This window comes from Cucurbita maxima, unplaced genomic scaffold, assembly GCF_002738345.1.
Source record: "Cucurbita maxima cultivar Rimu unplaced genomic scaffold, Cmax_1.0 Cma_Scf00034, whole genome shotgun sequence".
NCBI classification, from domain to species: Eukaryota; Viridiplantae; Streptophyta; class Magnoliopsida; order Cucurbitales; family Cucurbitaceae; genus Cucurbita; species Cucurbita maxima.
The window spans coordinates 817,215-841,292 of record NW_019272050.1 but is presented as its reverse complement, the minus strand read 5'-3'; the positions used below and the strand labels follow the sequence as shown (position 1 = coordinate 841,292).

At 33.9% G+C, this 24,078-nt stretch overlaps 4 protein-coding genes across 7 annotated transcripts; 2 read left to right on the top strand and 2 right to left on the bottom strand.

Annotated features, from left to right (window-relative positions):
• Positions 1 to 2,317: 2,317 nt before the first annotated feature.
• On the bottom strand, positions 2,318 to 2,794 carry LOC111467617. Its single transcript, XM_023112587.1, has one exon. It carries the CDS (start codon positions 2,710 to 2,712, stop codon positions 2,572 to 2,574), a length of 141 nt encoding a protein of 46 aa, XP_022968355.1. The 5' UTR covers positions 2,713 to 2,794; the 3' UTR covers positions 2,318 to 2,571.
• A 9,648-nt stretch (positions 2,795 to 12,442) lies between these two features.
• LOC111467534 (AP2/ERF and B3 domain-containing transcription repressor RAV2-like) lies at positions 12,443 to 13,677 on the top strand. Its single transcript, XM_023112468.1, has one exon. The coding sequence runs from the start codon at positions 12,485 to 12,487 to the stop codon at positions 13,493 to 13,495; it is 1,011 nt and encodes a 336-aa protein (XP_022968236.1). The 5' UTR covers positions 12,443 to 12,484; the 3' UTR covers positions 13,496 to 13,677.
• A 1,417-nt stretch (positions 13,678 to 15,094) lies between these two features.
• On the top strand, positions 15,095 to 16,656 carry LOC111467535 (transcription factor HHO2-like). Its single transcript, XM_023112469.1, has 5 exons — positions 15,095 to 15,462; positions 15,541 to 15,761; positions 15,861 to 16,176; positions 16,246 to 16,322; positions 16,406 to 16,656. Exons 1-5 carry the CDS (start codon positions 15,303 to 15,305, stop codon positions 16,634 to 16,636), a joined length of 1,005 nt encoding a protein of 334 aa, XP_022968237.1. The 5' UTR covers positions 15,095 to 15,302; the 3' UTR covers positions 16,637 to 16,656.
• Positions 16,657 to 19,379: 2,723 nt separating this feature from the next.
• On the bottom strand, positions 19,380 to 24,078 carry LOC111467532. 4 transcript variants are annotated; one of them, XM_023112467.1, is made up of 9 exons: positions 23,678 to 24,078; positions 23,510 to 23,603; positions 23,292 to 23,417; positions 23,045 to 23,203; positions 21,701 to 21,819; positions 21,419 to 21,610; positions 21,052 to 21,142; positions 20,049 to 20,147; positions 19,380 to 19,446 (listed from the first exon to the last, which is right to left on the bottom strand). In XM_023112467.1, the coding sequence occupies exons 1-8, from the start codon at positions 23,821 to 23,823 to the stop codon at positions 20,055 to 20,057; spliced, it is 1,020 nt and encodes a 339-aa protein (XP_022968235.1). In that variant the 5' UTR covers positions 23,824 to 24,078; the 3' UTR covers positions 19,380 to 19,446; positions 20,049 to 20,054. The 4 variants fall into 4 exon arrangements, with proteins under 4 accessions (XP_022968235.1, XP_022968233.1, XP_022968234.1 ...); XM_023112465.1 differs by having other exon boundaries at positions 19,383 to 19,511; XM_023112466.1 differs by lacking the exon at positions 19,380 to 19,446 and adding an exon at positions 19,584 to 19,968.

The window sequence follows — 24,078 nt, the reverse complement described above, 5'->3', positions numbered from 1 at the left end:
AAAATAGATTGAATGTGCAAAATAAAAGGAAAAAATTAGGCGTGTGATTGATGAAAAGATGGATGATGTGGAATGGTGGGGCCACCATTTGATGAAGAATCACACGGCTAAGGTGGGCCTACAGATTGGGAAGCGCACGTGGACGTGATAAGGCTGCCGTTTTGACCAACTACGTTCTGTCGTTTTCCCTGTCAGAGGTGGCTACTTTCCACTGTGCCCGACACTACAATAACATTTCCTTTTCACTTTCCTTAACCCTCTTGCTTCCACCCACGTGTCACTTACATTTTATAAGATTCCACGTATTATTATGGTAATTTTTCCTTACAATATCAATAATATGGACTTCTTATTTCGGATAAAAAGAAATGGTTTCTATTTAGCCTTTAAATTTTTTTTAAAATAATTATTTTCATCTTTTATGTCTATTTTATTTTGGTTCAATATAAAAAAATAGCCCTAAAATTAATAATTTATTTGAAAAAAAAAATATAATGACTAAGCTAAAATAAATATGAATAACAAAAATACTGCCACGTGTGCGACCAAGTTGGTACTTCCAATTATTAGCATGCAATTAAATGAGTTTATTAAGAATATTAAATTCAGCTACAAAATCTAATTTCTTAAAAAATGAAAACTTTTGTTTGTCCACGTGTCAAATCCGTATGGAATTACATTATTTAAAAACATGGTAGCTTTATTAATTAATGGTATAAATACTTTATAATAAAAATAAATATAGAAAGTAATTACCTTTTTAGATAAATAAAAACGAAAAAAAAAAATGTTATTGAATAAAACAAGAAAAGGATAATGTTTGGAACATTGAATTGCATGATTAAAGAGAGATTTGTGGCGGACATGTTCCAAACTTTTTATGAATAATTTTGTTAGGAATTATATTATGTGATGGGTTGAATGAATATTGGTAGTTGGATATTTTAGCATTATTGTTCTTAAGAGTTATTAATACCTACTTTGACTAAGTTAACGATGTTTACATTTGATAAATGAACGCTCAACGACCTCTCAACGACCTCTCGTAATTAAAATGATGCTTTTTTTTTTTTTTTTTTTTTTTTTTTTTTTTTTTTTTTTTTTTTTTTTTTATAAAACTCTGCGTATAAGAGTATATATTCTTGGATCTACGATCTCAAGGTGATCTAATTAATACCATAATCGAATGGAACTTCGATCGAACAAAGGAAAAAAATTAAAAAAGAATTAGAAAAGAAAGAGATGGATGCAAGAATTTAGAGTGAGTGATTCGAATCTCTAATCTCGTCACTAAAAGATATGGTTTGTTTCAGCACATTACATACACAATGTGGGATCTCATAATCTACCTCCATAGGGCCTAGCATCCTCGCTGGCACACCGCTCGGTGACAAGCTCTAATATCACGGTAACAGTCCAAGCCTATTGCTAGCAGATATTGCCTATTTTAGCTCGTTACGTAACCGATGTGGAATCTCACAATTCACCTTCCATTAAGGCCCAACGATGACTCCCCTTAAGGCCCATCATCTTCGTTGGCTAGTGATAGGCTTTGATATTACTGTAACAACCCAAGCCTACCACTAACAGATATTGTCAGTTTTAACCCGTAATGTATTTGATGTTGGATCTCACAATTCACCTTCCATTTAGGCCCATCGAGAACTCCCTTAGGACCCATCATCCTGATTGGCACACCCCCCGGTGATGGGCTCTGATATCACTATAACAAACAACCCAAGTCTACCGCTAACTGATATTGTCTATTTTAGTCCGTTACGTAACCGATGTGGGAACTCACAATCCACCCCTTTAGAACCCAGCGTCCTCCCCAGCACACCGTCAGGTGATAGGCTCTGATATCACTGTAACAACTCAAGCCTACAGCTAGCAGATATTGTCCAATTTAGCTTGTTACGTATACTCGTGAGCCTCACAATTTTGAAAACACATTTGCTAGGAAGAGATTTTCACACCTTCATAAGATATGCTCCGTTCCCCTCGGTCTCGTACAAATTAGTAAACCCAAGTATAATCTAAAAATGGATAAGAAGAATTTAAGATGTATGGTAAGTAATGGCAAACCCCATTATTGTTTACCCCTCACAACATCAACAAATTCATAACTTGGAAACAAAACCTAAATTCTTAATCTTAGATTACACAAACCTTAATGAACAGTCCAAATAACCCAAAAAAATGACATAAAAAATGGAAGCTTTAGAACAGTTAATGGTTATTTGAAAGAGTAAAAAAACAAATTCCAAAAAGAAACAAAAAGAGTACTGAAAAGAACACAGCACATGGGGGCTTTCTGGATAATCCAAACCCACACTCATTCATTCATTCAATGTTCATACCAAAACCCTTGTGTTCTTCAATCAAAACTCCCCCAGTTGCTCAAATTTCATGCATGAAAAGGAATTAACAAAGAGAAATTAGTAGAAATAACAATAATTGATGCCAAGATTTACACTTTTTTCCTTCATCTACCCATTACAAAATTTGTTGATCTTCCCATGAGAAAAAAATGAAGCTTTTCTATGTACAAAACAATGACGAGCGTAAGAATCAGTCGTGCCAACAAAGAAGCATAACAACGCAACGCCTTATAATGTAAAGCCGTGCTCTTTGCTGTCTTATGACTTCGCCAAGGCCTCTGCTTGAAACCCTCCTTTTGGATCCCCCAATGCTCGCGCTATTCATCTTCATCCTTTGTCTCGAGTATCAGTTCTTCGTGTTCTTGTTCTTGTTCTTCGTGTTCTTCGTGTTCTTGAGGATTTGAGAAGGGAAAGAGAAATGGAAGCTTTCTTATATAGAAATAAGAATGGGATGGCTTTTCTATCTGAATTTTTAATTTTTAATTTTTAATTTTTGAAAATGATTAATTATTATTATTGAAAGGGGCAAAGCGTGGAGCGTGAAAGAGTCTCGCGTGTCCCCCATACCCACGAGACCAAGCCTCTCACTTTGGACCCACATTTACCCATCATATAATATATATATATATATATATATATTAAAATGTTATTTATTATTGTTATTATGTGACAATGGAATCATATTATATATTTTCAATTTATTGCATGTATGAATGTGGTCCAAACTTATATGATCTGATCCCAAAAGACGCATTTTACCATCGTGAAAAGATCGCTTTTTAATAATAAAATACGAGGTAATTTTTAATAATAAAATATTTTTACACGAGAATTAAAACGTGATCGGTGAAAATTCAAACGAGGGGTTTTGACTATTAAGTAGCACTTCTGCTATTCGATCATAGAATCGATTCTGGTCAAGTTGAAAAAGTTTGTTCCTTTGCCATCAGGGTAGTTGAATTTGGAGCGGATAAGTTTAATGGGACAGACACTTCTACACTAGGAGATCTTCACCTTATATCGTCGGCATCTTACAATGGACGAAATCATCTCTTTGATATGGATATAGTAACGATCACAGGGGAGTTACTTACGTTTCATAACAAATGATATGTTTTCTATGAAGAACATTTGACTTAACGGGACAACCATTGAGAGAAATGTTTGAAAAAACGTAAGTAATGAAGCAACAACAACGACTTTGATAACATATACCTCGGGTAAGAATAATTGACAACTAATCACATCTCATATAGTACATTTTGGGACAATTTGGTCAGTTACATCTAAATTATGAAGCAGACCAAAGAGAGAATAAACACAGAACAGTTATTTTTCAAAAGAAACATAAAGACAACGAACAGCTCACGAGAAACAAATTCAATACACAATGATGAAGAGGAAAAAGTACATAACAAAAATATATTAATGGAGCATATAATATAATTGGATATAAATTATAATTCGAAAGCTATATAAAAATATATAATATACGTTGTATCTAAATGAGAAAGAAAAAAAGGGGAGATTTTTATGGCAGGAAATTAGAGGACAAAGAATATTTATGAGAATGAGGGAGGTCGGCCCCCCAAGTGTAGGGCGTATGTGCCCTTACAGAACTGAAGGTTGGTGTGTCTGTAGGACTCGACCATCCACCAGCACAGTGGGTCGGCCATTGAACCAACAAGGCCGCCAAGTTTGCTCCCTTGCCCTTTCTACCTTATTTCTTCACTTCACCACATACACCATTAAACCTACCACCTTTTTCTCTTTTGCAATTTTGCCGGGCTCGTAATCTCGACTTCGACTACTCGCTCTCGTTCAATCGTAACATCGTATTATATTGTTGCCACGATATGTAGATATTTGGTCCATGATTTGTACGTTGTTTGACGTTAAGAACTTGACCAACTTGAATTACCCAAACTCAAGTTGGGTTTGGTTATAGTTGTTTTTTTTGGTCGGGTAATTCAAAAACATGGTTACAACCAACCTAACTCTAACTCTAACATACACTACTTTTAAATGAAGATTAAGAATATTTGACATTTGTAACTGATGTTAGTAATGCGTTGTGACTTGTAGATATAACACGAAAATTCAATTCAACCGAACTCAAAAATAGAAGAGTGAATTGGGTTAAATTGTGAACTATATTTAAGTTGCTCGGGTCACTAATGCTCCAACACAATTTCGAGTTCGTTTAAAAAAAATGTATGAAGAACGTTTGGAGCGACACCATCCAAACTCCTTCGCCATTATCTTTTTGTTTATCGTGAAGCTCAAGAGAAGGCTTTTTGTTTTCATAGATTTCGTAAAATTTTAAAAAGATAAAGATCTCGTAATTCGAGAAAAACCTAACAAATAATAATTATCAACGTCATTATTTGTGTATCTATGATCATTACTATAAGATTCTTCGAGAGACATGAGCGCTTCTCTCTCCCTAATAGGTCGAATTAAATAAACAAAAAATTAGGTTAGAATTTAAAACCCGAACTAAATTTTTGATTAATTAAAGTAATTAGGGCAGTAGGTAGTTAGGTTTTTTCTTTTTAATTTTAAAAAATTATTTATTCCGGAAATTATTGCAGGTATTAGGGGCATAATACGATGAAGAATTGAGACGTAAAGCAACCGGCCTTCCCTGTCTCCTGTTCCTCCAAATTGGGATCATTATCCCTCATTAATGCCACTTTTTTTTTTATTATTATTAAAAAAAATATAGTAAATTAAATAATATAAAAATATAATTACAAATTTCCTATAAATTGATAACTCCGAACAATCTGTAATTGGGAGTGAGTCCACATTGACTAATTTAGGGAATGATCATGGGTTTATAAGCAAAGGAATACATCGTTCATTCATATGACACCTTTTGGAAAAACTCAAAGTAAAGTTACGAAAGCTTATGTTCAAAGTGGACAATATCATACTATTATGAAGATTCGTGATCTCTAACATGGTATCAGAGTCATGCCTTAAACTTAGTCATGACAACAGAATTCTCAAATATCGAACAAATAATTATTCGAGAGTAAGATTGAGTTATATTTTTTTATCGGGTTAACTCAACCAATCAAAAAAATAGGGTTTACGATCCAAACCAATCTAATTTTATCCTATTTTTAAAATTATTATGAAAATTAAAAATATTCGACAATAGAGTGTGACGTCGTAAATTTTTTATATTTGAGTTTTAAGAAAGTAATTTTTTTAATAATTAAAATAATAAAAATTAAATACAATTGTATTAAAATATTTGAGCGTCACTTTCGAACTTTTTTTTTTTTTTTTTTTTTTTTTTGTGGTCCCAATAAATTTGACAGTGGTAGGTATATGTCCAAGTCAAAAATACCCAAACAATTCTCGAAATTCAAACTACCCCCAAGGTNTTTTTTTTTTTTTTTTTTTTTTTTTTTTTTTTTTTTTTTTTTTTTTTTTTTTTTTTTTTTTTTTTTTTTTTTTTTTTTACTGTGGTCCCAATAAATTTGACAGTGGTAGGTATATGTCCAAGTCAAAAATACCCAAACAATTCTCGAAATTCAAACTACCCCCAAGGTAAAAAAAATAAAAAAAAAACTGACAAACAGAGATAAAATTGAAGAGATGAAATAGTAAAAATACACAAAACAGACAAACTTCAATGAGTAAAAGTTTTACGAGAAAGATCACACGAATCAAAAGGGAATTTTTTTTTTATTTTTTTTTTAATTTTTTTAAAATTATAAAATAAAAAAACAAAAAAATAACAGTGGCAGAGTGTGTGTCTTTTACTGGGATTCTTCTATTTTAATTTCTTTTTTATTTTTCATAATTCTAAATAACAAGGAATGCTCAGAAATTGCGTCAGACTTACACGTGCACATCTTTTTTTTTTCCTTTTTTATTTTTAATTATGATTTTGTAATCTCAATAAAAAAAACAAAACTCCCCCACGTGGATGCTCCTTAACTTTATATAAATAATAATAATAAAAAAAAGAATCTGGTTTCCCATCAAAAGGGGTTGGAGAGACAGGGGCCTTTTTGCAAATTTGCATTCAATCCCCACATTAAGTGTATTTAATAATATGGGCACATTTCTTTTGGATTTTGCTCTTTATTTCTTGTAATTAATTAAAAACTTATGAAAAATACTTTTTTTTTTTAATATAAAAAATCAAATACAAACGAAAAGCTATCAATGTGACAGTCCAAACCCACCACCAGCACATATTGTTCGCTTTGACCGGTTACGGTTATGTATTCATAGACTGAATTTTTTAAAAATAGAAAAAAAAATTCAATAATTTCTTGTTCTATATTTACATTTATGATGTGACATTAAATATACATAATCAAATTAAATCCTTTTTTTCAATTTTTGTAACTTTATTGGGCCTGAGCTGCTTTACTTTTGTGGGCCAACCCACAACTGCCTTGTTGATTCTGGACCAAGCCCATGGGCTCTGACATTAAACAAGGCCCATGTACGAGAATTCGGTTGCTCGTTAGAAATCTCGTAGCCCAACATAATAGAAACTATGTTATGTATTTCCATCGTCTATCCTTCAATTTTTCGTCATCATCATATCATCCATATCGTGCAGTTACAACTACCCGTTGTTGTTGTCATCGTGTCCCTCGACACTTCGTCTCACTGTCTTGCACGTTCCATCATTAGCGTCGCTCCCACTGTCGGTGTATACATTTCTCTCTTTCTCTTAATTAACTACTTTTTTTTCGACTTCTGAACTTTTGAAGTAATATATGTTTTGGAAAATTTTATCGAATAGATTATAGGTATTGTTCCAATATTTTATTTCAGGGTTCAATAAATGAACGAAGTATATATCAAATTCTGTAATATGTGAATTATATATGTCAATAAAGATGGAATGTCATTATATATGATTGATACACCGTGTTCGTTTATATGCAATATAAACATGGTATAAAACTATATTAAATTCTAGAATATATATAATATAACGTACTATATTAAATTCTAGAATATATATAATATAACGTAATGAAATAGATGATGTAGATGAAGAATGCACTACTTTTGTTTGTTTTTTTTATTAATTAATTATAAAAATGAAAATTATGCAATCCGTCGTGAAATAATGTAAATTTTATATATGAAAAAATATAAAAATTTAAAGGCTAAAAATACACTTATTTTCACTCAAACCATTAATATTTTGGTTTTAAAATGTAAGTGTAAAGATATTTTTTAATGTTTATAAATATTTTTTTTTAAGAAAATACAAAATTTATAGATATTTTTATTAATTAAAATTAAATAAGATATAATAATATTAAATGCGTTTTATTAAAGAATTTATTTCGGCCTTATGAGACGAGCCCAACCGGTTTAAAATGACGCGTTACCCAGTAGGCCCATCCCACTTGCCAACTCTTTACCAGTGCATGACTTTCTCAAACCGTCGACGAGGACTAATTAGTAATTACACTGCCAACGTTACTTTGACTTTGACTTTGACTTTTTCAAGTTCTTCATTATTCCCTTTATTATTTTCCTATTTTCATTTACTCCCTCCTTTGTGTAGGTATTCAGGTATCCAATCCCATAATTCAGATGTCAAGTAGGTTCCTAAACGTTAACAGACGGTCGATCACCTTTTACGTTAGAAACCCTGATAGCATCGAAGTCGAGATGCAGGTATTCGAATATCCAATCTCATTATTGAGATATCTAGTAGGATCCTGAACGTTAACAAACGATCAATCACCTTTTTACGTTAGAAACCCTAATAGCACTGGAGCCGAGCTAACCCAAATACAGTATTACATACAATAAATAATATTTTATGAATTAGATTTGATAATAGTGATTAAGCAATGAAAGTGGGTAATTAGATAATGCTTAATTTAGTATTTTAGTAAGCGTTGGAGGAAAGGCCACGTCGCAGATTACAACACCACAAGGGTGAAGTGGAAAATGTCGATATTTTTATTTAATAAATCCCAGAAAGAAGAATCCAATATGGAAATTATTTAATTAAAGACAAATTGAATAAAACGATACAATAATTATGTATTTTAAAAAATTAACATTTGGGCCACTAGGTTTTGATATTAGACTTTTTTGCCATTGTTGGGTAATACGTCAAGTTGATATTAATAGTATGATTCCCAGCTGAAGTCTACTGCAAAAGCAAGTAAACTATTTGACCAATCAGATTCCAAATATTTTTTTTATTTTTTATTAATATTTGCATTAATTTATGTTGACTGTTTTAATAATTATGGAAATTGTTGTGTTCAAATACTGTGAAATATTTTAAATTCTCAGCTACTTAAAAGGAAAATAATATTGCAATTATATAAAATATTAAATATATATATATTTATCAAATGGGTATGTTTATAATATTTTAATTAAAATATTTTAGAGAAATAAAACAATAATACATGAGATGCAATGCATTTAGATATACGCAAGTTCCCATATCTTTGGATTCCAAGGACTGATTTTTATTTATTTATTTATTTATTTATTTATTATTATTAGTTTGTCTACCTGACTTGTCTTTAGGCATTTTGTAATGTCAAATTTGAATTCATAGCTAATTTCATCCTTTAAACTACCGGTGAGGTTTCATGTTGAATGAACACCGAAACGAAACATTTTTTAGAAGAGTGTGGAACTCTCTCCCTAATATATACGTTTTAAATCCGTGAGGCTGACGGTGATATGTAACGGGCTAGACTTTGGTTGTTACAAATGGCATTAGAGCAAAACATTGGGGCGGTGTGCTAGTAAGGATACTGGACCTTTAAAGGATGTGGATTGTGAGATCTCACATTGGTTTGTTACAAAATAGTATTAGAGCCAAACAACGGGCAGTGTACCAATGAGGACATTGGGCATCCAAAGAGTGTAGATTGTGAGATTTCACATCGAGTATGAATTTTAAGATCTTAGATCGTGAAAACTTCTCTCTAATAAATGCGTTTTAAAACTTTGATGAATCCAAACCCGACATTTCTAAGAAAGACATGGAATCTTCTACCTAAGCCCCGAGTATAAATGCACGTGAATGTGGAAAGTGAGAAATGAATAATAAGGAAGCCCAAAGAATAAGAAAACAAGTAAAAATTAAAGCTTATCCAAACCCCCCCACCCAAGCTGCTTCCCTTCCAAGTGGCCAATTTTTCATTTGACCATTTTACCCCTAAAAAATACTATAAAATAAATCAAATTTCTGAATTTCCCATGTCGGCAAACATGACGTATTCGTCTTTTTATAGCCCCCACTTGCATTCTTTATTCATATTTAAATAAAGACCCCAAAATGAGGGGTCCATTATTATATATATATATATATATATATATATATATATATATATATTTGTATGTGATTTAACGTGCGTTCACATTTCTTTTTTCTTTTTTCTTTTTTTTTTTTTATGAAAAGAAATTAATAATAACCGTTGATTATGCATGGGCTAATCTAATCTCGTCAATAATCTACCCAATTAAATTTTTTAGGCTTAATTTGTTTAATAATAATTAGGAGCAAGAATAATAATTAGTGGACATTAATTACTCTACAGTAAGACTAGAATAATATCATTAATAATATGCTTTATTTTATAAATAACAAAAAGAAGTATATTTGGTAATACATGAATTAATATAACAATAAATTAGTCCTCAAGGACTGTACGTATCCCCAATCTCGGTCCGACCCATTCTTTGACCTGATAAAATACGAACATAGATAAATTTAATAAATTATTAGATTAAGAAAAAAACTATATTACAAAGACGAATAAATAAATTTTCATGTAAATTAGCCATAATCGGTAAAAAGTGTCTCATTAATGTATAAAATCAACGATCGATTAAAATAAACCCTTCAATTATGACACCCAACTGACTAATTTTTATCGATGAGTTACGTGCATAGTGACACGATTTATTTTAAATCACAATCACGTGCCTTTTTCATTAAGTACCATGCCCTAATTTTGTTAATATTTTCACATTTACCCTATATTTATTTTTATTAATAAATAAAAATAAAATAAAATAAAATAACCCACTAATCTCCACCAATGGGAGAGAAGAGAAGAGGAATGGTCTATGTGGCACACAGAGTCATTGAGTGGGTCCCACTTCATAGCCAATCATAATTAAGGTTTGTTGTAGTCAACAAAAGCAGCTACACACAGCCTCATCTCTTTGAATGACACCTCATCATTAAAAAAAAAAAAAAAATTAATTAATATCTTGTATTTTGCCAAATTGGTGCAGCATTAATTAAAATTTTATCCTGTTTTTTTTATTCCAAAGTTTTAAATATTTGATATTATTAATAGATGTATTTAGTTATTTATAAATTATTGTTATTGAAGTTAAGATGGATGACGTGGATGTTTATGAAAGTGATTTGGCGATTTAATATGGCCACTCACCTAGTACTTCAACAATTTCTATCTTTATTATAATCTTTAGTAATAGGAAAGGATGTTAAATTAAATTAATTAAAAAAAAAAAAAGAAAAAAAAGGTGGGGTCCACGGAAAAAGCCCAGGACAATTCCGTACAGGCATAGCCAAATGTACAAATAAAAAAATAATATAAACAAAAGAGGCGCGTAGGAGTGGGCCCGGGGAGGGTTATTGGAGAGCCGTTGATTGAGATGAAGAAGGGACGGTGCAGATTAATGGAGAGGTGGAATTATTGGACGCGATGCGAAGAATGGGAGGGAATTAGAAAACAAGATAATTATAGTACTTTTGTTTATTTTATTAAGCGGAGGAGGAGGAATCTGGTGGGTGTGGGAGTGGAATTAGGGTTTGGTTTGGAGTAGAGTTCCCACCCTACTGGAACTCCCAACTGTGTAAGTGACACTCGAGTAATTTAAAATTAGATGAATAAATCGAAAATCATATTTGAATGCGAGTCATTTCGAAGGTTCGATGGTTATGTGGTACACGAATTGAGCTCTATTGAGTTCGGGTTGGGTGAGTTGGGTGGAATTTATTTTTTACGAGCTCAAAACTTTTAAAGTTGGTTGGGTTTGTGATATGAGCAGTACCCAACCTCTATTAGGAGTTGGGTTGGGTTGATCTAAATCGTAAACCAATTTTAATTTTCAATTTTTCAAAAATTCAATCCAAATAAAAATTGTAACTCAACCAAATTTTTATTACTTAAATTGCCAGATTGGTTTGGTTAACATGCCATTTGAACACTCTTATTAATAATAATTAAAAAAAAAATATAAATGTTTGGATTAGAGCCACTCTTGAGTAGCTTCTTCTCAAGAGTTTAAAATGCATTTGTTATGGACTGGGTCTAGTCCTACTTCAATCATTAGTGACTCGGAGGATCTAATAACTGACCTCTAATACTATTTGTAACAACCAAAACTCATCATTATATTACTCTAATATCATTTATAAGAATCCAAACTCATCACTAATATTGTCCTCTTCCGACTTTCGCATTTGGACTTCTCCTAAAGATTTTAAAATAGGAGAGGTTTCTCAACTCGACCGACACGAATGTTGGAGCCATCAACAACCAAATTTAAATTTACATTGAACGGTAATAAATTTGGTAAAAAAAAAAAGGGTAAGGTTAAAAAAGAGAGGTAAGATTCGGATTGGTAACAACAAAGCAAACCAAATAATAGAGGAAGCAGGCGGCGGCAGCAGGATCATCAGATAAGATACATTCCACATGGAGAATTTTCCATCTTTTATTTATTTATTTATTTATTTTCCTTTATTAAAAAAAAAAAAAAAAAAAAGAATCAGCAGCAAAATTCAGGGGGGATGAACTTAAATAAAACACGGTCCAGGGTCATGTGAACCCCATCAACTTGCCTTCCCCTGGGCCCCACTCCTCCATACCATACCCTCCTTTTCTCTCTCTAAATTAATCACCCTCTCACACAGTTGACTCATATTTTCCATATTTATGGACTTTCTTTTATTTATTTTAATTTAAAAAAAAAAAAAAAAACGTAAGACTTGGAAAATAACATTAATTAAAAAGTCCACCGGCTGTTGTATAAATCCACCCATCCCCAACACGCCTCTCCAGTTCATTCCCCCAAATACGCTTCTTACACAAATGGACCAACCCACCACTTCCATTAAATCTCCGCCGCTGGACACCAGTCTCGGCGGCGCTACCAGTATCGTTTTGGACTCTGCTGACTCCAGCACCGCCGTCGGGTGCGGCGTCGAGGCTGAATCCCGGAAGCTACCCTCCTCCCGTTTCAAAGGAGTGGTACCACAGCCCAATGGACGATGGGGCGCGCAGATTTACGAGAAGCACCAAAGGGTATGGCTGGGAACATTCAATGAAGAAGACGAAGCCGCACGTGCCTACGACGTGGCTGCCCAACGCTTCCGTGGTCGTGACGCCGTTACCAATTTCAAACCGTTATCTCACGGTCAAGTAGACGACGTCGTATCCGCCTTTCTTAACTCCCATTCCAAAGCTGAAATCGTCGACATGCTACGTAAACATACCTACCTAGACGAACTACACCAAAGCAAACGAAACGCCGATTTATTATCTTCGGATCGTAAAAGAAACGGTTCGTTATCCGGTTCGGATAACGAATCGGATTCCGCTCGTGAACTTTTATTTGAAAAAGCCGTTACGCCTAGTGATGTCGGGAAATTGAACCGTTTAGTTATCCCTAAACAACACGCCGAGAAAAACTTCCCTCTCCAAACCGGTTCCGCCGGTTCCGCCAAAGGACTACTCTTAAACTTCGAAGACGGCGTCGGGAAAGTGTGGCGGTTCAGGTACTCGTATTGGAATAGTAGTCAAAGCTACGTGTTGACCAAAGGGTGGAGCCGGTTCGTTAAGGAGAAGAACCTAACCGCCGGTGACGTCGTCAGCTTCTTGAAATCCACCGGTGAAGATAAGCAGCTATACATCGAATGGAAGGCGAGTAAGAGTACACCCTCGACCGGGTCCAACACGAACCCGGTTCAGACGGTGAGATTATTTGGAGTGGACATTATGAAAGTAACGCCGAGTAGTGGGTGCAGTGAGAAGAGGAGAAGAGAAATGGAGTTTTTGAGTTCAGAATGTAACAAAAAACAAAGGATCGTCGGAGCATTGTAACGTAAAAATTCCTTTTTCTTTTTTTTTTCTTTTTTTTTTTTTAATTATTTTTTTTTAATTTATTGCACGTGTTTTGAGGGACTTGATAGAAAATATTTATGTTTGCAAAAATGCCCCTCTCTCACAAGCAAAAAGAATTGTATAAATGAGAGAAACAAATATGATCGAACCTTTCCGGTGTTCTTATGATTCCGACTAATCCAAACTACTCATCCTAAATCATAAATGTGGGGTTGAGTTAGATTTTTTTCGATTTGGTAAGGTTTAATTAAGTTCTCGATTCAAAGATTGATATTTTGTTTTGTCCGGTCAACCAAACCAACCTAAAAAAATGGTGTTACAGTGTGCTTATTTTTTCTGTTGAGATTACGGGTTGGATGTTTAATTATCCGTAATGATAGTATCTTGTACCTGAACTGGTGGCTCATTTTTTCTAAGTAATGTGGATCGGGGTGTGTACCAGCGAGGACTTTAGATCGCCAGAGATGGATTGTGAGATTCTACATCAGTTGAAAAGGGAAATGAAATATTTTTTTAAAAGGGTGTGGAAACTTCTCCGACGCCATTTAAAACTGTGAGGTTAACAGAGATACTTAACTGTAAGAAGTGAACAATATCTGACAGATTTATGGTAGTTTTACGGTAGTGTTTGAGGTTTTTGAGATTTTAGTTATTAATAAATATATATTTTTTTAAATAATTAAAAAAAAAAAAACAATCCAACCCACAAAAATAGAATAGTACGTTGGATTGGATTTTGAATGTTTTGGGTTACAAAGTTGAAACACCTTTTTGTTCGGACCTTTTTTAAAAAATAAAATAATTTTAATAAAAATATTATCATATCTTACATATACTTTTAAAATATTGTTCCAATTTAAATTTAAAAAGATTTAAATTAAATAATATAATCATTTGAAGCACATTTTATTCATTAATATTGAAAAAATTAATTTTGATCCTTCCAAATCATTGAATAAGCTACTAAAAACAAAATTTAAATTATTAGGTTTTTAAAAAAGTATTTACACAAATATGATTTTGTTTAAAAAGGAATCAAAATTATTATTTAACTTAATAATATAAAACTCTTGTTTGTGTTTGATACGAATATAGTTAAAATAAATAAAAATAAAATTACTCTTTTTCAATAATTATAGGTATCTCCAAATTTCTACATAAAATGGGCTTAATTCAAACCCAAGATATTGGGCCCAAGCCCATCATAATATCGACTAGTTAAATAAAGCCAGCCCAAAATTTAAAATGATATTGGGCCCAAGCCCATCATAATATTGACTAGTTACACAAAGTCTTAAATGATAATTTTGTTTTAAATTTTAAATTAAAATTTAAAATATATATCATTAACTTTAAATATAATAAAAATAACATTATAAATATTTAAATATATTTTTGTATCGTAATTACGCTAACATTAATTTATTTAAATATAGTTCTAATATGGTTAAAATAAATAAATAAATAAAATCATTAAAAATTTAGTGTTTAATTTTATTTAAATATAAATTTAATAAATAAAAAAAAAAATCCTCTTATATTCAAGATTCTATGCTGTATGCGAGATCTCGACTTCGACTAGTCTCTCTCTAGAATCCTCCATTGATTCTCTCTCTAAAACTCCATTATCTCCGTTTTAAATTTCAGATTTATTAAATCTATTTATGTTTCATCTTCTTCTTCCCCACTAAACTCTATTTATTTCTCTTGGGTTTCAAAGTTTATTGTACTGTTCTCGATCATTGGCTCACTTCGGATTTTTCTTTGTTTTATTATCCCTTAAATTATGTTTGATTCAAAATCATTCATGGATTTCCCCGATAATGTTGTTGATATTCGTGTGGGAATGGATTTGCGGCACTATGCCGATGCTCTGGATCAAGAACGCAGAAAAATTCTGGTGTTTCAGAGAGAACTTCCCCTCTGTGTGGAGCTTGTTACCAGAGGTAAGTCGCCGGAATCTATGGCGATTTTTACCTTGTTCTATGTTTTGTTTTGTTTAAGTTTTTGGGTTTTTGCATCAGCTATTGATTCTTGCCGGCAGCAGTTATCTGGGGTCTCGTCGGAGAGTTCAGAGCATACTTCTTCCGATGGCCCTGTTTTGGAGGAGTTCATTCCGATCAAAACAGCCTCCGGTGATTCCAATTTTGAACAATCAAAACCAGATATAAATGAAGTGGGTCCATTGGATTGGCTTAAATCCGCTCAGCTTTGGAATCAAACGTCGGATCCTCCAGTTGTTGAGGTATAATTCCATTGCTCTGTTTTTTTTGTCTTTTTGGCTGCCGAGAAAATAGACGAGGATTTTCCGGGAAAGTTGTGTGAATTTTGTTCTTTTTTCCAGGATGTTGCTGAGAAACCGCCTTCGGCGGTTGTTGACGTAGAAAAGAAAGGCGTGGGCGGTGGTTTTCAGCCATTTCAGAAGGAGAAAAATCCACCCAAAACAGAGGCGGCGGCGGTTGTCGGCAAAACGGTCTGTTGTTCTCCGGTGTTGGAGGCGACATCGAGTTCGACGGCGGAAACTGTCTCCAAAGACAGCGGCGGAAACAGTCAACGAGAAGAGAAGGAATCTCAAACTCAAAGAAAACGGAGGCGGCGCTGGTCGTCGGAGTTACACCGGCGATTCGTTCGTGCCCTTCAACGACTGGGCGGCCCTCAAGGTAAAAAAAATTAATTTTATCACAGTAAAAAAAGAATTAACTCTCAGTAATTTTATTATTTAATCACAGTTGCTACACCAAAACAAATTCGTGAGTTAATGAAGGTTGACGATTTGACTAACGATGAAGTCAAAAGCCATTTACAGGTTCGTATTTCTTCCAATTAATTAAAAGTGATTTTTTTTAATAGGATTTTTTGTTAAATTAAATTAAATTAATTTAATTTCAGAAATACCGATTACACGCACGACGGCCGACAAATTCTGCCATGCACGACAGCGCTGTGCAGAAATTCGTGGTGGTCGGAAGCATGTGGGAACCTCCGCCGCCGCCACCACCGAAGTACATGGCGATGACGACGGGGCAAGTGACCCCGGTGGCGAGAGTCGTGCAACGGCAGAAGACGGCGGAGGGAGGAAAGGGGAGACCCATCGGCGGCGAAAGCGTAGAATTATTTTAATTATAATTTATTTTATTTGTGTTGAAGGTAGTTTTGTAATTAAAATATCATTATCATAAAAAATAAAAAATAAAAAATTAGATAATGCTTTTAAAAAACGAGAATAATTTTTAAAACATTAATTTTTTACTAAATATTAAAAAATATAATCTAACGAAAATATAATATTTTTATCAAATTTTAACTCATTCGAGATCAAATTACAAATTTTACATAAATGACCTATCATATTTACATTGTTGGATGATAAAAGTCTCACATCGACTAATTTAGAGAATGATCATGAATTTATAATCAAATAATACTCTCTCCATTGGAGTGAGACCTTTTCGGGAAGCCCAAAGTAAAGTCATGAGAGTTTATGCTCAAAGTGGACAATATCATATAATTGTGGAGAGTCGTGTTCATCTAATCTTTTAGTAATTAATATATTGTCTTGATCAATTACTTTGTTCAGTCGTTTCCAAATTTAATATCATATTTTATACTGAAAAGAATTATATAAAAATTATTATTTCAAAAAATGGTTTGGTTAAAAATGAGTTTTGAAGGTTAGGGATCTTATCCCAACTCGAGAAACTAGCATTCCACTAAACCCACCCACTAAAATAAATAAAAAGTTAGATCAAAAGAAACGAAAAGATTTTTGCTAAATGTTGCTAAATGTTGTCATTTTGTATGGACTATGATAACGAGGTTTCGAAGAGAATAAAAATAAAGATATAAAGTTAAGCGAGTCGTAAAAATTATAGAAGTCCCTGTAACAATCGAGCAAAGCTCAACTCCTTCTACAAATTATAGCCATGCAATCGAGAAGAAAAATCTTGATATTTGGTTGTTGATTGAGTATACTGTTTTAGCATCGATAGTTTCGTTTCAAGGACGACTGCATCCGTTTCTAATTTTGGTTTCGTGCTCGTTTGGGTCTACAGTGAAACTTCAACTTGTCGACCCTTCGTGCACTTTTCACCATTTGATCAACATTCCATTTTATCGATGACGGTTTTTTGTTCTCGTATTTAATAGATAATGTTATTTGAGAATAAGATAAATTCTATAAATATTATATATTTAGTGTTAAAATGAAACTTTACGAACTCTCAATCAATTTTATATAGTTACATAACGTTATAATATTATTCGAATGAATTTGCTTTTGATTTTATTTTAAATATTTTGTACGAAATGATGTCCACATCTATACATCAATATCTTTCCGTCACGTTTTTTTATATTATAAATTTATTATTTATAAGTTGGAGAAACTATGGTATCATAGTGGTGTAATTTGACCTAATCTATAATCTAATATTTTTAAAAGGACGAGTCATTTGTTCCTCTTTTCATATTTAATTTTCATATTTTTTCAAATAAAAGAATATTCCAACCAATTACTTAATTGACTTTTGATATTTTTTCAAATAAAAGAATATTCCAACCTTTCACATGTATAATAATCAAAACCAATATTTTTCATCTTTATCCCTTTTATTTTGTAATTTACTAAATATTCTAACAATTTCTTTTGAGAGTATATATATATTTAACTTATCGAGTTTAGTTTGTAATGATCGGTATAGAAGTAGGTGGAGAAACTGAAACCATATTATATATCCATGTTTAGGTTACTGTGTTATGTCTCTATTCATAATTTGCTACACATGTAGTTTTTATGTCGTGATAGGGGACGACAAGAGTGTTAGATGAACATCGATTCTCTACGATGGTATGATATTGTCTACTTTGATCCTAAGCTTTCGTAACTTTGCTTTGGATTTCCCCAAAATGTCTCATTCCAATGTAGAGAATATTCTTAAACCCATGATCATTGTCTAAATTAACCAATGTGAGACTTTCATCGTTCAACAAAGAGGTCATTTGTCGAACCCATTATTTTGTACTAATTTAGCTTTTTTTTAAAAATACTAATTTAGAATATTATTAGCTTATCTCTTTAATTCAGACTGGCCCACAGAATCTTGCATGGTCCAAGATTCCCCCACAATCCCATCTATAATAATATCAACCCATCTGATCTCCACCGCAGATTGATCATCCGACGGTCTCCATTTCACGACTATGATTCAGACCCACGTTCTCGCGCACAGACAATCACTTCCCCAATTTGGATAAGTTCGTGTAGATTTAGATTATGACCCTTGAATGAATAAAAGGCCAAACGACTTTTGAGGGCCATTATAGAGACCATCAGAAGCGCAAAACGACGACGTTGCATGCTGATTTCTTATATGTATGATCATTTTTGAATATGCATAAAAATTCCTCGTGGAATATTCTTTGTAATTAATTTAGGGAATGAATCTAAAAATTCCTTGTGGAATATTCTTCGTGGTTAATTTAGGGAATAGTAGTTTATTATTTAAGAATACACCAAAGCAAAGCCATAAAAACTTATGCTCAAAGTGGACAATATCATCCTATTGTGGAGAGTCGTGTTCGTCTAACACTTTTCTTATCTTTGGTAGAGACCTAACTTCCAACAAAAGAATATAAAAAAAAATTATAAATAATTGACATTTATTTATTATTCGTCAAATTTTCATATCATAAAATCTAATTTGGTTTTAAATACGACTTTATAAATGAGGATAAGAAGAATAATTCAAACTATTGGCAATTTAAGAAATATTATATTACAAAAAATAACACTAAAAACTGCGTATCTTAGTTAGCCATTAAAATTATATTTAGGTAAGACTAATGATGAACTTAAGTATTATGCTTTCTTTGATTCCTCTTCTTCCATGGCCGACTTGTTTGAGTTCATTTCGAAACTACTGTTTCGTTTGCTAAGAATATCAAAAGCGGTAAACTTGTTTTAGAAATTTGGATGTCTAACCACGCACGGATTGACCTAATAATCAATAAGAGATAGGAAAATAATAAAGGGATTAAAGAAAATAAGTTCAAACGATGCTCATCTAAGTAAGATCTAATATCTTACGAGTTTTCTTGACTATCAAATGTAAGGATCAAATAATTGTCTCATGAAATTAGCTGGGGTGTGTACAAACTATGATCCGCTTAGAATAGTCATATAAGAGAATTCGGTTTTAAAATATAGATCCTACCCAGGTAAAACAAAAAAAAAAAAAGGCAAGTATACTTCCATTCATGATACATAAACTAATCAGCAGAAGGGAGCCCATGGGCCATTATGTTTTCTATTCCTTGCTCAAACACTCTCCTATACCAAAAATTATCTTGCAGACTTTCAGAGATCAATCTCGGGATCAATATAACTGAACGAAGAACACAGGCTTCATTTTATTATGAAACTTGGGGGAGGTCATTTATGAACCAGAATAATGCTGGAACACACATGCTTCATTAGATTCCTTCGTCAATATATTGTATACATTCAAAAAGTGAGTTTTGACTAATGACTAACCAGGCACTACGCTTGATCTGAAGGTGGGGGAATGCGAAGTGGTATGCCTGGAGTAGGCTCTAGGACCACTGCCTCTGGAAGTTCCTTTGACAACAGTTCCTGCATTGTATTGAATTGATCAACATTAACAGAGCTCCTTTAAGTCTCTTATCATTAGCGAAGTAGAAAGTAAATAATGGCAAGAATTGACTTGACCCCGCATAATCACCGAATAAAAAGTGAATAGGTGAGATCCCACGTTGGTTGAGGAGGAGAACGAAGCATTCTTTATAAAAGTTTAGAAACATTTCCCTAGCAAACGGGTTTTAAAAACTTTAAGGGGAAGTCCGGAAAGGAATCCCAAAGAGGACAATATCTGTTAGTGATGGGTTTGGGCTGTTACAAATAGTATCAGAATCAGACACAAGGCGATGTGCCAGTGAGGAAGCTAAGCCTCGAAGGGGAGTGGATACGAGGTGTTGTGCCATCAAGGACGTTAGGCCTCGAAGGGGATGGATTGGGAGGTCCCACATTGGAGAAGGGAGCGAGTGCTGGGGAGGACGTTGGGCCCTGAAGGGGAGTGGATTGTGAGATCTCACATGGGTTGGGGAGGAGAATGAAGCATTCTTTATAAAAGTGTGGAAACCTCTCCCTAATAGATGCATTTTAGAAACCTTGAGGGAAAGTCCAAAAGGGAAAGTCTAAAGAGAACAATATCTACTCGCGGTGGATTTAGACAGATACAGAATCCATTGTTAACAATGGAGGACACAATTCTCACTCATTCGACCATGTTTCAGCTTATAAGATTGTGAAATCCATATTCTGGTCATTCTTTAGTTAGTGAACTACTTGATTCTCATTAAACTTCATCGGCTTCTATCCTTTTATACGAGGTAGAAAGAAATAAACCAAAGTAGAACCTAAAAGCTTCATGCAAAGTTCAAGTATGACCGTATGAATATGATAACATATCAGTTCAGACACATGTTTCATAATGGCCGTGGTTGAAGTAGATACTAACCTTGAAAGATTCAATTGTCCCTTCAGCACTAACTAAGCTTGCAAGAAGCCCTTTGCTATCCATATCTCCATTATTCATTGGCACGATGAACCTGAAAGATCATGAGGAAACATAATTTGATGAGATAAAATAGAAATATGTTTAAGACATCAAGAACGTATTAGTCACATTATAGGATTAGTCTTGGAAGAGAACGAGCCACTGTAATGCTCAGTACCCTTGAAATTTTCTTTGATATTACAGTATATTTCAGAGCCAAGTTTCTTGATTTTTAATCTCAAGTTCAGGTTTCTAACATAGTTATATAGAACAAACAAATAGATGCCACCACCAAGTACAGAATTTAAGGTTTTGGAAGCATTTATACTTTGCATGCAGCAGCTTAGCAAGTTGAACTGCATCTTCTTGTCCAGAAACGAGAGTAAAATTAGGCAGAAGCTGCTTTATAACAGGTGTGATGACAATATCAGCCCTTTGTTTTCCCAAAAATTCCTCGTTGTAAGAGCAATGAGGTTCATAATAAAGAGTCAGCTGGCCTTGGGGAGAAATAACAAGATACCTGTATCAGATTCAATAAAGAGAGATATGGAATCTAAATAACCAGTAAACTAAATAGATAATCATCATATAAACTATCATACTATTTTACCCGTTTTCAGGACGCTGCCAGGGAGGACCTAGAACTGGTCCAGCAGTGGCTCTAATGAGTACTTGAGATCCATTTTTTGCTTCAATAACTGAGCTCTGACCACATTCTAAATAAGTCACCTGGATATAACTAAAACTAGCCTTAGAACGATGCATATTTGCACAAAGTGGTATATGGAATGCTTCTAGTAATAATCTTAAACTTCATCGGCTTCTATCCTTTTATGTGCTTCTTTTCCCAGTGACTAGTCATAAGTGATGGGGTCATATGCCACAATAAAATAATCGATGCGTTGTCTACTGGTGTTGTGATTATTAGATGACATTATATTCGATTCTCAAAATATGTAACAGCCCAAGCCTACCGCTAGCAGATATTGTCCGTTCTGGTCTGTTACGTATAGTTATCGGCCTCACGATTTTAAAACGCATATGTTAGGGAGAGGTTTCCACACTCTTATAAAAAATGCTTTATTCCCCTCTCTAACCAATGTGGGATCTCACAATCCACCCTCCTTGGGAGCCCAACGTCCTTGCTAGCACACCGCCCAATGTCTGGCTCTGATATCATTTATAACAGCACAAGCGCACCACTAGCAGATATTGTCCACTTGACCCATTACGTGTCGCCGTCAGTCTCACGATTTTAAAACGCATCTATTAGGGAGAGATTTCCACACTCTTATAAAGAATGTTTCATTCCCCTCTCCACCAATGTGGGATCTCACAATCCACCCTCCTCAGAGCCCAACGTCCTTGCTAGCACACCGCCTAGTGTCTGCTGCTAGCTAATACCATTTGTAACAGCACAAGCACACCGCTAGCAAATATTGTCCGCTTTGACCCGTTATGTATCACCGTCTGTCTCACGGTTTTAAAATGCGTCTATAGGAAGAGGTTTCCACACTCTTATAAAGAAGGTTTCGTTCCCCTCTCCAACCAATGTGGGATCTCACAATCCATCCTCCTTGGGAGCCAGCATTTTTACTGGCACACCGCCCGGTATCCGGTTTTGATACCATTCATAATAGCACAAGCGCACAGCTAGTATATATTGTTCGCTTTGACTCGTTACGTATCGCCGTCAAACTCCCAATTTTAAAATGCATCTGTTAGGGAGAGGTTTCCATACCCTTATAAACAAAGCTTTGTTCACCTCTCCAAACAATGTGGGATCTCACAAAATATTTATACTACAAATTAAAATTTCCTCAAGAGCTTATCAGCTTGCATAATCAATTTTCTACCAAATAAACAACACCATCTTAGCCACATGATTAAGCAACTTAGCCTTGGATGGAAGCATAAGGAAAAAGAAAAAGAATTCATAGCAGAATCTGCTTACATTGCTGAAAAGTGGATCCAACAATGCCTTTGCATTTGGAGTTGCTATAACTTTTAGATTAGGAGACTTCTCAGAGAGAGGTCTCAGAGTCTTCAAATGGCAGTGATCATCAAGGCTTTGGGTAATAAGTAAACAGTCGACCTCAGGAAGTTCACTCAGCTGCACAAAGATTGCTCAAATATCAGAATAAGTTTATCAACTACATCAAAGAAACCAAAGTAGATGCTTATAGCCATTCCGAAGTTACCTGGAAATTCTTCAATATCTTCTTGGAGGCCTCATACAGCCACGAGATACCAAAATCAAGATTACCAACCAAAACAGGATCTACCAAAATGGACAGACCGCCCACTTCCCACAACCAACTATTTCCCTAAAACAAACAGGAGGAAGATAAATTCTAAGCATATCAATCAAAATCAACGAATAATAATCGAATCCAAGTAGATAAAACTAAGAACCCGCCTCCAGATAAGTAAGATTAAACGCATCGGTGGTAGAAACAGTCGCCCCATCGGCACTCTCTTTGGCAATCACAGCCGGAACTACCCTATTCGATCTGTAATCAAGCGTAAGGACAACAACAGCTTCGATTCTCCAACTGAAGAAAAACTAAGGTGCAGAATGAAAAACCTGGAAATCGAGACCTTCGGCAATGATCTGGAAGTTTTGAAAGTGGGATGAATCGTACGAGAGATTGCAAGGGCAAATGAAGAAGGGGAGAAAGCCATTTTTGTCCCAAATGGTTTGCAGAAGTTTATGCACTGTACAGCTGCCATGGCTTCTTCTCATCCACTGCAAGTTCTTTTCCCTGTTTTTCCCGCGAAATGAAGAACACGAGTGGTTATCTATTTATTTGAACAGGTTTCCAGAGTGAATTGTTCATCAAAATTATGAACAGTTCGATCTTCCAACGAATCGTTGATTTTGTGTTCCTGATTTCGCCGCTTGCCGTGGCCGCTTGCCCACCACCCGCGATAAAACAAAAAATGTCAAAATACTTCGGATCAACTGTTTTTAAGATTGATTTCATT